This window comes from Colossoma macropomum, unplaced genomic scaffold, assembly GCF_904425465.1.
Source record: "Colossoma macropomum unplaced genomic scaffold, Colossoma_macropomum, whole genome shotgun sequence".
Taxonomy (NCBI): Eukaryota; Metazoa; Chordata; class Actinopteri; order Characiformes; family Serrasalmidae; genus Colossoma; species Colossoma macropomum.
In genome coordinates this window covers 29,930,020-29,945,813 of record NW_023494801.1, presented here as the reverse complement: position 1 = coordinate 29,945,813, position 15,794 = coordinate 29,930,020, and the positions used below count along the sequence as shown (strand labels likewise).

At 36.9% G+C, this 15,794-nt stretch overlaps 1 protein-coding gene across 1 annotated transcript in view; it reads right to left on the bottom strand.

Moving 5' to 3' along the window:
* LOC118821041 (cytokine-dependent hematopoietic cell linker) overlaps positions 1 to 15,794 on the bottom strand; it is a 41,069-nt gene that overhangs the window by 23,962 nt on the left and 1,313 nt on the right. The window contains exons 2-4 of the mRNA XM_036589450.1: positions 15,213 to 15,277; positions 10,985 to 11,017; positions 7,810 to 7,951 (exon numbers count right to left, since the gene is read on the bottom strand). Of these exons, the coding sequence (XP_036445343.1) occupies positions 7,810 to 7,951; positions 10,985 to 11,017; positions 15,213 to 15,277 (240 nt within the window). The remainder of the gene's footprint in view (positions 1 to 7,809; positions 7,952 to 10,984; positions 11,018 to 15,212; positions 15,278 to 15,794) is intronic.

Below are 15,794 nucleotides of genomic sequence, written 5' to 3'. Positions count from 1 at the left end.
TATATATATATATATATATATATATATATATATATATATATATATATATATATATATATATATGTGCACACAAATATTAGGAAATGAAAGAGTTCATTCAACTGAGTTCATTTATAGAGCCAAAAATCGTATCAAAAGAATCAAGTTTTATTTCAGTTTTTCAAACATCTATTTCTTTCAAGCTAACAGCTCTGCTAGGAAAAACAGCATAGACCAGCATGGCTGGTTACCAGCAAAAACAGCGTGTGTTGTGCTTTAGTGCTGGTGACCATGCTGGGTGTCCTTGCTGGGTGTCCAGCCAAACCAGCACCAGACCAGCACTAGACTAGCATAAACCAGCTTAGACCACCATAGAATTAATGCTGGCCTGCAGGCTATGACACATACACAGACTGAATCCCATAGCTAGCTGAAATTCACGTTATCGTAGCAGTGGTAGAAAGTTTTCTACATTAAAATCTGCAATTTAATGACCATGAACTAAATATCCTTTTTATGTTGGCACATGTTGTACTAGATAAGCTAGCATGCTATTAGATAGCTAAAAGTGAGTATAAACATACTGCAATTACACTGCGTCACAGATGCATTTCCTGCTAGAAAAAAACAGCATAGACGAGCATCTCTGGTCACCAGAAAATCAGCACATCGCTGTTGTCGGAAGAAAACCTCATATCTCCAAAATGATAACTTTACAGCAGAAGGAAAAAGCATACTTTACTTTTAATGAAAGTCAATGGAACCAGAATTTTGTCCATTGGCCTGTTTCTTTTGGTCCATTCATCATGAAATCTGGTATTTTCCAAATCAAAAGGTATTTTCAGATCATGTCAAAAACTGAAAAACGACAAAAACGGAGATATGAGGTTTTCTTCTGACAGCAGTGATATGTTGTGTTTTGGATGCTGGCATCCTTGTCAGCAGCATGACCGGGTAAAAATGGAATATGCAACTATATTTTTCATTCATCAAGGTACAAACAATGTAAATGTGTCCTCAAAGGTACAACAGTACAATATATACATATTTTTATCCCCCGAAAGAAAGAAAGGCACATATTTGTACTTTTTCTTTACTTAACGCTTTAAAAGAGATCAATAAAGTAAAAACTCTGGAGACAAGACAGCATGTGTGGAGTCAATGCAGCTTAAAATATGTAATTGCAATGGATTATGATACATAGACCACTGTTATCGTGCGTTATTCTGTGGTCCTCGTTATGCCCATATTAGGAGCTCTGGGTCTAAGCTCCATTCCTTGATGGCCAGAACGAATATGGTTTTTGAAAAATCACCTCTATCACACGCTGTGTTAAATAAAAATGTTCAGAACCCGATACGTTTTGTCCTGTGTCCATTTGTCTCCCGAATACCACTGGATCCTCCGAATTACGAGGTCGTTAAAGAGCCTTAATGCTAATATTGTTACATGCGAGCTAAAGCTACTGTGCATGAATTTGATGTCACTAAGTTAACGTTACTCAAAACTAAGGCGGGCTGTGGTGGTGCTCTGAGGAGCTGTGCTACCTTATCGAAATCCTTTACCGTAGCATATATTTACGGGTACACCCGTAAATAAAATGTCTGGGTAGGACATTTTGATAGGCTAAAATGCCTTATCAAAAAATACTACCCGTGTTAAAACTACGAGACTGAACTTAGCTTCTTTTTCGCCAGCTTCTTGTTTGAATGTTCCTCTTCCACCTCAAATGGCGCAGCAGTTCGGAACACGACTGCTGCACCATTTAAGGCGGAACAGGAAAAGTTGAACAAAAAGCTGGCGAATGTGCTGAGAAAATGTCCTCTGAAAAAAGTTACCAGCATTAAAATAATAATTAGGATATTCTGAGAGCCTAAATCAGTTTATCAGGGGTGAGCAGTGATATTTAGCTGAGTCTCTTCTGGACTAGTCTGAGTGCAGGTACATTTGTAGATCTTTTCAAATCGAACTAAAAGGAAAGATCTATCGTGTTTCAGTGAGTATCAGATAAAGAACAGAGAACTGCAGGGAAACCTGCTTTTTTTGTTCTGACTTCTTTTCATCTGCCCTCAGTCTGTACATGGAAATGTTTACTGCCAAAACCTGCTTAAAGAGACTGCCAGTCTAATGACGTGAATTCCGTGTGCAGTAGCTTTAGCATACATGTGGCAATATTCATATTTCAATTCTTTAACAACCTCGTAATTCAGAGGATCCAGTGGTTTTTGGCAGAAGAATGTTCAGAGGACAAACTCTATCGGGTTCTGACCATTTTTATTTAACACAGGATGCGATAGAGGCGATTTGTCGAAAACCCTATTCATTCTGCCCATAGAGAAATGGAGCTTAGACCCGGAATTCCTAATATGGGCATAAGAGCAAGGCGCCGACTATAAAATGACGACACGACTACAGTGGTCTATGGATGTTCCCTAACTAAAGGTACCACCCCAACGATAAGAGGGGCACCACCCCAGTGACAGTCTAGTACCTTCTGAGAGTGCATGATAAGCTGTTTGATATTTTATAATCTGCCCGTACTGTAACTATTGTCCGTACTGTAACTGTTACTATAAATGTTTCCCCAGAATTCAGCACACGATGCTGTATAAAACTGCATAAACCACATTTAAAGTATCATACTGGCTGGAACACAGTACATAATCAAAATCGCAAAAATTACGTTCAGTGAAATGAACGTTCTCACTGGAGAGCACCACTGCTTTGCATTTTGATTAGCTTACAAAGAAAAACTAAAATGTACAGCAGCACACCATGACCAGCACTAAGAACCTCTGGTCTAATGTTTTAGACCAGGGGGCACAACTCTGGTCCTGCAGGGCAGACTGGTAAATTCTCTACTTACACCTGAATGAACTCATTTGATAATTGCTAGGTTTAGTGAAGGTGTTTGAGTAGGGACACTACCAAAGTGTGCTGGACATTGGCCCTCCGGGACTGGAGTTGTGCACCACTTATTTAGGCCAATGCTTTAACACCCATTGCAGTAACATATTTTGACCACTAGATGGAAACACTGGAGCACTTATAGAATCCACTCATTTAAATCTACTTCTACTTCCACTGTAAACATTCTGACAGTATAAACACTTTAGTTAGTAATTTTAGTTTAATAAAGTAAGTTTGCTGGAAGCTGTATAAAATGAAGAAATAGTAGATGTGTCTATAATGATGAACACAAACATGATCACATAATAACAAGGAAAGCTGTAAGAAAGAAGTTAATAATGATATTCATATCCAGAATCCCTCATATTTGCAAAAGTAGATAATTTGACAAGGTAGATAACTTGACAAAAATTGCAATAGATTTTAATAAGTAATAATCAACAAATAATAGATAATTATAATATATTACTTAGGCTTCAGGTGAGCTGTAGAACAGCTTTAAAGTTTTTTGTGATGCCATAAAAATAACACATTTAAAATATTCGCCTATTAAGCCTACAGCACTTTCGCCCTGTCAATTCATATTGAAGTTATAAGCCTAGACTGTTTTTGAATGATTCTGTATGCAATACAGAACAGCCAATCAAAACAGAGATCATTACATATAGCAGTCTCAATGTGTGTGTTTAATTGTAAGGGATGAAGAGAAGAGGTTGTAAAATTGAATTATGAATATGTTTGGTACATGAAACCATACAAACATTGTAAACACAAGAAAAATGTAGGATATGGCCCTTTAAATACCCACCTAATGAAAGGGTCCCAAAGGTGGTTCTTCTATGGAATTGCTCCATAAAACCCTTTTTGTGGGTAAGCATGCAACTCTCTGCTTTTCAGTCCAGTTCAATTCCATTCGATTCAATCAACTGATATTTATATAGGCTTTTTATATCTGATATTGTCCTAAAGCAGCTTTACAAAAGTTTCCAGCCCCCGCATGATTAAGCCGCGGTAGACAGAGGTTGACAGTTTTCAAGCCATTATATCTTAGAATTTTCAACATTTCTGCATAATTAAATAATTAATGTACAAAGTCATTCAGAGTTGTTTGGTGTGAAATGTTGCATTTTAGAGAAACTTACAGAGTGAGAAATGTTTACAGTGGTGGTGATAGGAACCAGACTTCCACCTTTAAAATCTCCATGTCAGAGAGTCATTAAATTATTACGAATACACTGCCTGATGCCTGAATTATTATTTGTTGATAGTTTTGAGAGTTTTAATGTGTAATCCAATGCATTTTTAAAACGATATTAATGGCGGAGGGTAACATGTGGAGTAAGGCAAAACAGTCACCAAAGAAAACTATTTAACAGTAACACTATATTACGATCATCAACATTACATATAAAAACTCAGAAGACACATATAGGTTCACTGGTCATTTCGGATAGTAAATAAAATGGCATTATTTGCTCTATAGACATCGTGAACTTCGGTTTTTATCACCACCGCTGTAAAGAAATCAGTCACTCTGAATGATTTTGTTTACATCTCAACAATTGAATTAGGGAGAAATCTTGAAAAATCTGTAGAATCCCCTTTAAAGGGCCCATATCCTGTTATTTTCTTGAACTTTTTTTCTTATATTGTTTGTGTGGTTTTATTTACCAAAAAGTAGCAGTAATTCATGTTTACCTCACCATTTTCCAACATTTATATTAATTAGAAATATTAGAAACAGGCTGCAGCTTGGTTTTCATATATGGGCTGTATGGACTGGGCAGTGACAGATATATAATTTCTTTTTCAACATCAGGAGAAAAAGCAGAAAAACATATTTACAACGAAATGGCTCAGAAGCTTCAACAACTGAATATAATATCATGTTGTTCAGTATTTAGGGTCTGCACCCTTTGTCTTAATTACAACTTCCTTTTTTTTCAGGAGACTTGCTTTCAGTTCAGAAATCTGCAGAGATTTCAGTTTTCAGGAATCTGCAGAGACATTTTTCCTCACTTCCAAGTTCAGTTATTTGCATTCTCTGCTTTCAACAATCCAAGTATATGGAGCCCCTAAAGGGACATAGTATACTTTTTTAGGTACAAATCTGGTGCGCACCAGATGCTATCAAGTGAGCACCAGATACTATGTAATATTATTGGGTGTTCACCAGATACTATATGGTGAGCACCAGATACCATCAGTTGTGCAACAGATGGTATCAGGTGAGCACCAGATACTGTTATGTGCACAGCAGATACTATGTGGTGAGTACCTGATACTATCAGGTGTGCCCTAGATGCACATAGTACCTGATAGTGTCTGGTGCACACCACATAGTATTGGGTGCATACCTGGTGCTCACTTGATAGTATCTGGTACCAGAATTTTACCTAATAAACTACACCACATCCTTTTAGTAATCCCAAACACTAGGAGTTGCAAATTTCCTTCTTGTTTGTCTATTTTCTTTTCTCAGTAATGGCTGCAGCTTAGTGTTCATAATATGGACTGAGCAGTGACCTTTGAAACTTTAAGTGTGTTTGCATACTACGTCAAAGACTTTGAAATAAATAAAAGTGAGGAAAACAAGTTCCTCCATGATATGGGCCTTTTAATGCTTTGGTATCTGCTTTTTTTCTTTTTCAAGACAAAGCGTGCAATTGGACAGCAATTTTCTTGCCATGTCACAAATGCCAATCCGATTTGGGCTCATGGTATTTGGCATGTGCTATTCCAGGAAAAGCAGAAAATACGCGAGAAAGATCCTGCTTTCATCCCCATTGCTTTCTTAGTGAAACACATATTAAAATTTTTTTTTTTTCCCTGTGTGCGCTTTGTGTGCGCGCCCAGATTTTATCTATCCATTGTTTACCACTCTGGCTCTCTGATTTGGATTCTGCGTATTGTGTTCTGATTGAGCTCAAAGATTACACCAAGCCTGCGCATATGGCATACTGGCACACAAATACACACACCCATGCATGCCTAACAGCTCACCCAGGAGCTGCTGTCACGACTGCTGACATTCATTCTTTCCTTCATTTGAACAAGTACTATAAAAGAAGAAGCAGATTGATCTAATAAGGACAAGCCAATTTGAATTCAGAGTAAGAGTTACACAGTGACTGAAGCCATTCATCCATTCACCTATAAATACTTTCATTATTATGTACAGCACTGTGCAAAAATAAGAGACCATCTTCAGTTCTTTTCGGGAGATTTGCTTTGTGTTTTTCAAAGAAATCTGCAGGGATATTTTTCCACGCCTCCGAAGTTCAGTCTTATAAGCTGGTTGTATTTCCTGCTTCTCTTAGTCCAGGTAATCCCAAACACATTCAGTAATGCTGAGGTCTGGACTCTGGGTGGCCAGTCAGTTGTTCACCACAAGCTTTTTTGTAAGAGCTTCTTGACAGCTGCACATCCTTTCAGACTCATAGCGGTGAGTTGTGTTGCAAAGATGGACAGAAACAGCTGTGCATGTTTTCAGACCCGAACAAAGAGTAGGGCTTGATTTTCTCCTCTCTCTAAAAGATGAAAGCTTTATCTGATGGTGACAGTTATGGTGGTCTACCAGGTCTTGCACAGTTGTTAGGAGTCCATTTTTCGCTGTATATTTTATACATTTTTGAACTCCAGTTACAGAAGCTCCTGTTTTTTTACCTTTCCCCTTCCTCCTCTAATATCTAGTCTCCTCAAAAATATGTCCTGAAAAAAGAACAACTTGTACTTAATGACTTTTTGACTGCAAATAAAATAAATAAAGGGTGTCATCTAACTTTTGCACAGCACTGGTAAGGTTAAGTAGATCTTACTGTGAAAGGAGCACCGAAACTGGCGATGTGCACTGAGGTTTTAATGTCTGATGAGTTTAAATTTGTAATTGGGGCTTCTTGGATCATGAGAAGCAGAAAATACAACTTCTAAGACTGAACTTTGAAGGTGTAGAAAAATATCCCTGCAGAATGCTTTGAAAACTGGCAAGCAAGTCTCCCAAAAAGAATGGAAGCTGTAATTAAGGCTAAGGGTTGACACACTAAATACTGAAAAAAATGTAAATGTATACTATATTTAGTTGTACCTTACTATTTTATGTTAAATGTATATGTTCTGTTGTTTTTTCCCATCACTAAAAATGATTAACATGTACTTAATGGCCACTTTGATTGAAGATTAATAAATGAAGGGTCTCTGACGTTTGTACAGTGCAGTGTATCATAACTGTCTGATCAAAACCTCTACAAAAAGGTAACTTTATAACAGAAGAAAAAAAACATTATTAATTTTCAGTGCACCTTCATGCAACACAATTTTATTCCAAACTGTTTTGAACCATTTCTTTTGGTCTATTCATCATGAATTTTTCACACAATGTAAAGAGCAGCTGGTATTTTCAAACAATGTCAAAAATGATTTTGTTCTGTTACAGTGACAATATATTAATTATTTATCATAATAATATTCAATAAATTAATAATAATATTCAATAAATGTATTAAATATTCATTAAATTACAGGATATATTCCTTTTTTGGTACAAGGTATGTTGTATAGTGTTTTGGTTTATCTGTTTTTACTGTGTAAATAATACTCAATAAACTAATAATAATATTCAATAAAATATTCAATTAATTATAGAATATATTCTTTTTTTTTTCAAAGTATATTGTTGTTATGTACTTTTTTTGTTTATCTTTTTTATTGTGTGAACAGCTCTTCAATCCACATACGAATACTGTATTAATTTTCAAAATAATTCTGAGTTGTACCAAAGTAATCTGATCCAATCTAAATGTGAGAAAATATAAAGCAGCGAATCATTTTCTAAAGAATCATATTCAGATCAAATCGGTACGTTATGTACATTCCTTCTACCATCTGCACACTCTGTATTCGACTGCTGGTGCCTGACATTACCTGCGTACTCTTTGCTTGACTGGCCTCCTCTAGGAGGGAAGAAGTGCGTTACAGGTTCCTCTGGCGTGTGGTAATCCCCTTCGTCTGAGTCGCTGTAGCGATCAGGTCTGTCTTTGATCCTGTCTCCTCTGGTCAGGCGTTCCTATTGGTCAAAAGAGACATCAGTCACAAAAAGAACGCATGAGAAATTACAGGGTGCTTGAGTACACATGCATTCTTCTGAGCTGGATTTATCAGTTTTATCCATAGAGGTTGACTGGTCAATCGATCCACCCTTGCTCTGCCCACAGATGCAATCTTTTGTGTTGTGAGGTCAGTTAAGGCACACTAAAAACTGCACACATGACCTAACATTGTGACCTTTCTCACACACACCAAAATTATATCTGTATTGAATGAAATGAATAACTTACTATAAATGAATAACTTACTATAAATGGGTATTTTGACACTGTACTACAATTTCTCATTGGGTTTAATGAGAATTTTGCCAGTGTACTTTAAAGCTCATCCAGCCTTGTTGCTACAGTTATGATGAAAGAATACATTTGTGGTGAAGCCAGAGGTTTTATAAATGGAAGAGGATAAAGTTCACTGGTTGAAAAATGAGTGGGGCGGCCTGTAATGCGTAACAGGGCGACTGTATTACAGAAAGTCAAGCCTCCATGAATTAGAGCTTCAACTTTTTGGTAAAGGAATCTGGATCCGGCACCTATTTTAGTGCTGGATCGCCTATCAGTGTGATCTAGTCCATTTGTGGTAGTGATCAGGCCAGTGCTAGAACTGGGTGGTGGTGGGGTGGGGGGGCTGGGGTTGTATTGGGGTTGCAACGTATTTATGAGAAAAAAAATGAGCCACATATTATTCAGAGAATAGCCACATTTATAGAAAATCACCAAATTTCATTTAGAAAATCTGCTATCTTCCCACACGCAGCACATCCATCCATCCACTACAGAGTGATGCATTCAAACTGTGCTATGTTAATTGATGTAGCCTTTTTAGATTCATTTAGTTTAAAAACATGAACAATTAAAGCTTGTGCAAAATGTAGTGGGTTAGTGGGCATTGCCTATTCACAATTACCTTGCAGTGAGGGTCTTGAAAGACTCCATTTTTCCCTTTTCTCAAGTTTGAAATGCTTATCAAACATCTTATAGTTACAGTTAATGTTTAACATGGAATGCTGACTGGTCAGTATCAAAAAGAGGATTTTGAAGATATCACATATTTTTTAAAGTTCATGTTTCTTTATGGTTTTCACTTATTGATACGGCACGATCTTATAGGTCACTCAGTGCCTAAGCTCGCTCGTTAGTTAGATCCAACATTATGGGGAAACCTCACACTGGCTGCGTTTACATGCAAGGATTTTAGCCAATCCCATAAAACACATTCCAATTACAGGTTAAGACTGAGGTGTTTATATACTCACTCTACTCAACAATCTGATAAAAAATCTCCGTTTACATGTGCACTACAAGTAATCAGATCCAACATGACACGCATGCATAGAGAACCACTTAGAGTACACGTTACCATGACAGCGAGCATCATGCGAGGTCCTGTCAGAGTGAAACGAGTCTTCAGCTGGCGTGCTTGTGTTTTAATTGCTTTAAAATTATGGCAGAAAAATGTACTTAACATGTATTAAAGAAGGCCGAGAGGAACCCATTGCCGTCTTTTAAAATTCAAACATAAACTTCGTCTCCTCTGCAGACCAGTTTCTGCTCCTACCATGTTGAACGGTATAAATTTTCACTATGACGTGACACACATGCGCAGAACATACTCACACATTCTGATTAGGAATGTAATCAGATACAGGCATTTACATGGCTATTATTCTTATATTTAAGAGAGAATTTACAGAATCACCCACCTTGTTCAATACAAACTGTATCCCGAATGGCCTCAATTGGACTAGTCTATTCCAATTCAGGACATAATATGTTCCGATTCAGCTATTAGTCAGATTATTAACGAATTATTAGGCTGCAAGTGAACATGACTACTGAGCTGCATGTCAGAATCAGAATGAGAATCAAGCTTTATTGGCCAGGTATGCTTACGCATACAAGGAATTTGGTTTTGGTTACAGGAGCTCACAGTGCACAGTACCAGACAGTTATGTCTGATGCATCTCTCTTTTTTTTTTGTTTGTTTTAGGACCTCATTCTACTCCCTTGGGCTGTCGGATACATCACTACACAGTGTTCCAGGACTTCATCCTTTATAAATTAAACGCTGGGTAAATTCGAAAACAGGAAAAGCCCACCTTTGTTGTGGAGATATACGCATGCTTAATAGCTGAAGCAACCTGAAAAAAAACAAAATTATCAAGCTATCTATTTTTATGAAATTTTCAGAGACCAGTGGTTACAGTGATATTTTTGAAACTTTAGCCTGGCTATTGGTTTCAGTTCATAAATTCCCATTAATGTAGATACAAGCCTGTAAAACAGTTTTGCACTGGAGCTACTAGGCAAATGTATGAAAATGTTACAGCAGCAAATTGCACACCATGTTGAGCCGTTAAAGGGACTTTCCAGTGATTTTTCAGAAAAATTCTGCACACTTCAATCGTTGAGATGTAAACAAAGTCATTCAGATTGGTTTGATGTGAAATGTGTCATTCTAGAGAAACTTACTGAGTCAAAATTGTCCACAGCTGTGGTGATAAGAACCAGGTCCTGGCATGTCTACAGTACAATTCTGACTCTGTTTGTTTCTCGAGAGTGGAGCATTTCACATCAAACCACTCAGAACTGACAATCAAATGAAAAAATGGTAAAATTCCTCTTTAAGTAATCTGAAATAGGCTTGATTATGTGCTTTATGACACTGTATGATATACTTATTTTATTATTCCATTTTCCATTTCCATCAGTAATACTATCTTATTAAAATCCTCAAAAATGGGGATTATTTCTCATCTGACATCTGTTTTTATTATAATAATAAAGACGCTTCTTCAAAATACAGTGGGATTTTTGCTGATAACAATAGTGTTTTAGTACTTTAATATTGTCTGATTTTATCAGCCAACTGATACATTAATCAGGGTGTATTGAAAACACAGCAGAACAAGAGCAACAGAGAAGGAGAGAGAGAGAGAGACAAAGAGAGAGAGAGAGAGAGAATTACAGAGGAAAAGAGAGGCAGTATTACTCACCATTTTCAACGGAGACACATTTCTGTTCAATCTCTGCAACCGACCAGAAAACACACACACACACACACACACAGTGACCTGGATTAGTTTCAGTAAACCACTTGAGCTGACACCATTTTGGATTTTGGAGGAGCAAACAGGTTCCAAAGGCTTAGTCACCCGTCTCCACTTACGTGAAGCAAATGTCTAACATGCTTTACCATTCAAAGCTGTTCCTTAACAATTACACACAGCTGATTAGGACTTTAACTAACATTTGTGTATAAAATGTTTTGTACCAAAATTATAGTCAAATTGAGTCAAATTAAATGTCTGAAAATTGAAGATTTCATAATGCACTGAATTGTTTCCTAAAAGGCCAAAGCACACCGACTAAATGTTCTCAAACAAACAGCAGCGTTTGAATGTTGGTAGTGTTTCAATGTCCTGATAAACCAAATGAACCAGTATGAATGGAGGAGAACATTCTAGAACAGAGTGAAATAGGGAGAACGTTCTAAAACAATGCAAATGAGAAGAACCTTCTAGAAGAGAGTGAATAGAGGAGAACATTCTAGAACAGAGTAAAATAGAGAGAATGTTCTAAAACCATGCAAATAAGAAGAAGCTTCAAGAACAGTGTGAATGGAGAACAGTCTGAAAAAGAGTGAAATGGGGAGAGCATCCTTTAACTGTGAATGTTTAAGAACATTTTAAAACAATGCAAATGAGGAGAACCTTCTAGAAGAGTGAGAATAGAGGAGAACATTCTAGAACACTGGAAATGAGGAGAAAATTGTGTGAATGTAGAAGAACAGTCTAGAACAGAGTGAAATGGGGATAACATCCTTAAGTAAAACAGTGCAAATGAGGAGAACCTTCTAGAAGAGTGAGAATAGAGGAGAACATTCTAAAACACTGCAAATTAGGGGAACCTTCTAAAAGGTTGTGAATGGAGGGGAACATTCTAGAACAGAATGAAATAGGGAAAGAATTCGAGGACAATCAAAATGAGGAGAATCTTCTAGAAGATTGTGAATGGATAACAACAGCCTAGAACAGAGTGAAATGGGGAGAACATCCTTGAGTAGTGTGAATGTTTGAGAACGTTCTAAAACAGTGCAATGAGAAAAACCTTCTAGAAGAGTGAGAATTGAGGAGAACATTCCAGAACAGAGTGAAATGGGGAGAACATTTTAAAACATTGCAAATGAGAAGAACCTTCTGGAAGAGAGTGAATAAAGGAGAACAGTCTGGAACTGAGAGAAATGGAGGGAACATACTTGAATAGTGTGGATGTTTGAGAACTTTTGAAAACAGTGCAAATGAGGAGAACCTTCTAGAAAGGAGTAAATAGAGAAGAATGTTCTAGAAGACCATCCTAGAAGTAAAAGTGAACGAAGGGGAACATTCTAAAACAGTGTGAATGGGGAGAAAATTCTAAAACTGTGGATGAAGTAAACATTCTAGAATGTGCATGTGAATGTTCTAGAATAGTTTCAGGGGGAGAACATTGAGAATGGGATGAATGGGAAAAACATTCTAGGACTTTGAGGATGGTGGGGAACATTCAAGAACAATGTGAATGGGGTAGAACATTGTAGAACAGTGTGAATTTGGGGAGAATATTCTAGATTTTCTCAACATACATAAGAATGCACTATAAAAAATGAAAAGCAGCTCAAATTCATATTAAAGGTAGATTATCACGTAGCGTTTCTTGTGATAGGTAAACTTGAGGACTCTTGAGTTCACCCAACACAAATCTCAAGTCTAAAGCACACAGTTTAACTTATAAACTGTTTTTTTGTAAATAAATGCTGATTTCAAATATGATGCCTGCAACATATTCCAAAAAAGTTGGGACAAAAGCAAGTTTTCCACAGTGTTACATCACCTTTTCTTTCAACAGCATGACATGCCCTTACCAACGAGCCCTAGATCGCATTGCTTGCCTTTAGAATACTGGAGACACAGGCTGAGAAATCACCAGGCTTCTCACCAGTTGTCTTCTCTGAGGCGTCCATGTTGTTAATGTCACACTCACGTGATCTGCAACTAGTCAGCATCAGGCCTAAAGTGTCATCGTTGAGCAGTAAAGTCGACCAGTTAACCTGTCGACTAGTCTGTGCCAACACCCTAGCACCCACACTCTCTGGTTACACAGCCATACTATTGTAGCATATGCAGAATATTTTTTGCCATTGTCATTTTGCGATAAGCATTAGTGTCCATGACATCTAAAAGGCAGCATGTGTTGCCCCAAAATATGTACATATATCTTTCAGTGTTAAAGGTGCTGTCACACATGTGTTAAGTTACCACAAGTTGACACAAGTTGGCTTTTGAACTTTTGAACACTGGTAACAATTTGGGTGATTCTTTCCTGCTTTGGCTCAGAGAACAAGGCATCCATTATTTGCATAAAGAATCAGAAATGTTGTCTCATCAAAGCACAATACATATTTCCATTGTGCATCAGTCAATTTCAACTGAACTTGAGCCCAGAGAATTCGGCAGTGTTTCTGGACGTTGCTGATATACAACTTCTGATGTGCCTAGTACAGTCTTAACTTGCATTTGTGGATGCAGTGATGAACACTGTTAATTGACAGTGTTTTGTCAAGACATTGCAGTGATATCCATCATATAAGAATGCCATTTTTTAATGCAGTGCTGTCTGAATGGTTGTGGGTTTTGGCCTTGCCCTTTATATGTAGATATTTCTCAAGTTTCATAAAATCTTCTGATGATATTATACACTGTAGAGCGTGAAATACCTAAAATCTTTGCAATCTTTAGTTGAGGAATAATCATCCTCATTCACCAATTGTTCTTAAGAAGAAATGTCTTCTTAAAACCCACTTATGCAGTTTTCATGAAGATTCTGGCATTCACCAATGTTTTTTTATTTGGGATTTGTTCTTGGAAAAGAACAGAATCTACTTACATAAGAGCACAAACGGAGACTTTTTCTCAAGAACAAACTTAAGGAAGATATTGTTGAATGAGGACCATTGTTCTTAAACTGTTGCATTATATGCATTTTTGTCACGTGGCGAGCCTTGACCCATCCTTGCTTATAATGGATTAGGCCTTTTTAGGATATTTCCCTTTATGTTATATAAACATGATTCTATCACCTGTTTAAGATGTTTTTTGAACATTTCACAACTTCCCAATCTTAAATTCCCCCTGTCCCAACTTTTTTAGAACATGTTGCGGGCTCTATTTCAGAATCAACTTATATTTTTACACAAAACAATGAAGTTGATAAGGTAAAAAATTATTTATCTTGATTTTGCATTGTTTTCGTTTAAATACAGGTCAATCTGGATAGTTTTAATTTGCATTTCACATACTCTCCTTACACAGCAGTCATGATAAACGTCTCACATATTACACTTCTGTGATCAGAAACCAAGCCTGCATCAGAAATGACACTGACCATTGTGGTCACTCTCTGTTCCCTAATGTGCACTTCTGCATTCACAAATAGATAAAACAGATCCAAAAAAACCACCATCACACCACCAGCTAAAAAAGAACCTGCATATCAACCACATTGCTTTTCAAACAAACACTTGATAGTGTTTGCAATGTTCTGATACCAATTAACAACAGAGTGAGGGAGGGTTGTTCTACCACACTGTGAGGAGAACACCCTGAAACAGTGTGAATGTGGAACAACATTCTAGTGAGAACAGAACATACACTGAAGTGACAGTGACCACTGTTTTCACTCTGCCGTTGCAAGGTAGATACAAAAAACCAACCACAATCAAACCATCAGCTAAAATGTACTGTCTAGTATTAATCATGTTATCTTGATGACCCATAAACAGTTTCAGGAAACTGATGGGCTTAAATTAAAATGATAGTGAAATGGCTTGATGAAAAGTATTAACATTTTTAGCACAATTCATCTAAAAAAATAGCGAGAGAATTTTGTGCTACTTCGGAATCATTGTCTGCTGGTTATTAATGAACATTTATAGACTAAATTAAAGATTTGAGTTCACTTTGCTTTACTTGGAGCCTTACAAGATACATCCTGTAAGTGTGTCTGGACATTGGTTCCTTTTTTAGGGGATGCTTAGTTAGCCAGTTAGCCAAGTTAAGTGTCTGCTTTAAGAAAGTTTTGCTTAAAAATGAAACAAACCATTATCAGATTAAACCAGTAGCACTGAAAACACTTACTTGAATATTGTAGATTCCATTAAACTGGACTGCAGTTTAGTGTGCTGACCTGAAGAGGTGATGAGTGATTTTGGAGCTTCGCTGGCTTGATCTTCTGCTGTTTAGTGGTTTGTCAGGTGGAACTGCCCCATGAGTTCTATAAAATGATAAATAACAGATCATAGGTCTTCTTGATTTTCCTTGAGCAAATGCTTTAATGTGTTCTACATTGAGTCATACAATCTTTTATATGACAACTATATACAATTCTGAAGTATTAAAAAAAGAAAATTAATGAACTGAAACCTTTGAGTTAAACTACCACAACATGGGCTATTCTTTCACATGCAGATTAAGCTTAAAATTAAAATGAACAGAGTTTTAGTTTGAAGTAATATTGTTATTATAATTTGGTCCTTTGATCATTTCATCACCATTTTTGTCCCATGTATTTATCTCCTTACTGAAATGCAAATAGTTTTAGTTTATAGGCAGAGCCTTGTTTTAGCCATGCCCCTGCATTTTAGAGCAGGAAGTGAGACTGGTTCCCCATCCTTCATGGCTACATGAGCAGTTAGATCCCAGTGTTTTGGAATAAATGTGCCTCAGTAACTGTCACCACCGAAACACTTACAACACTTACAAAGTTTAC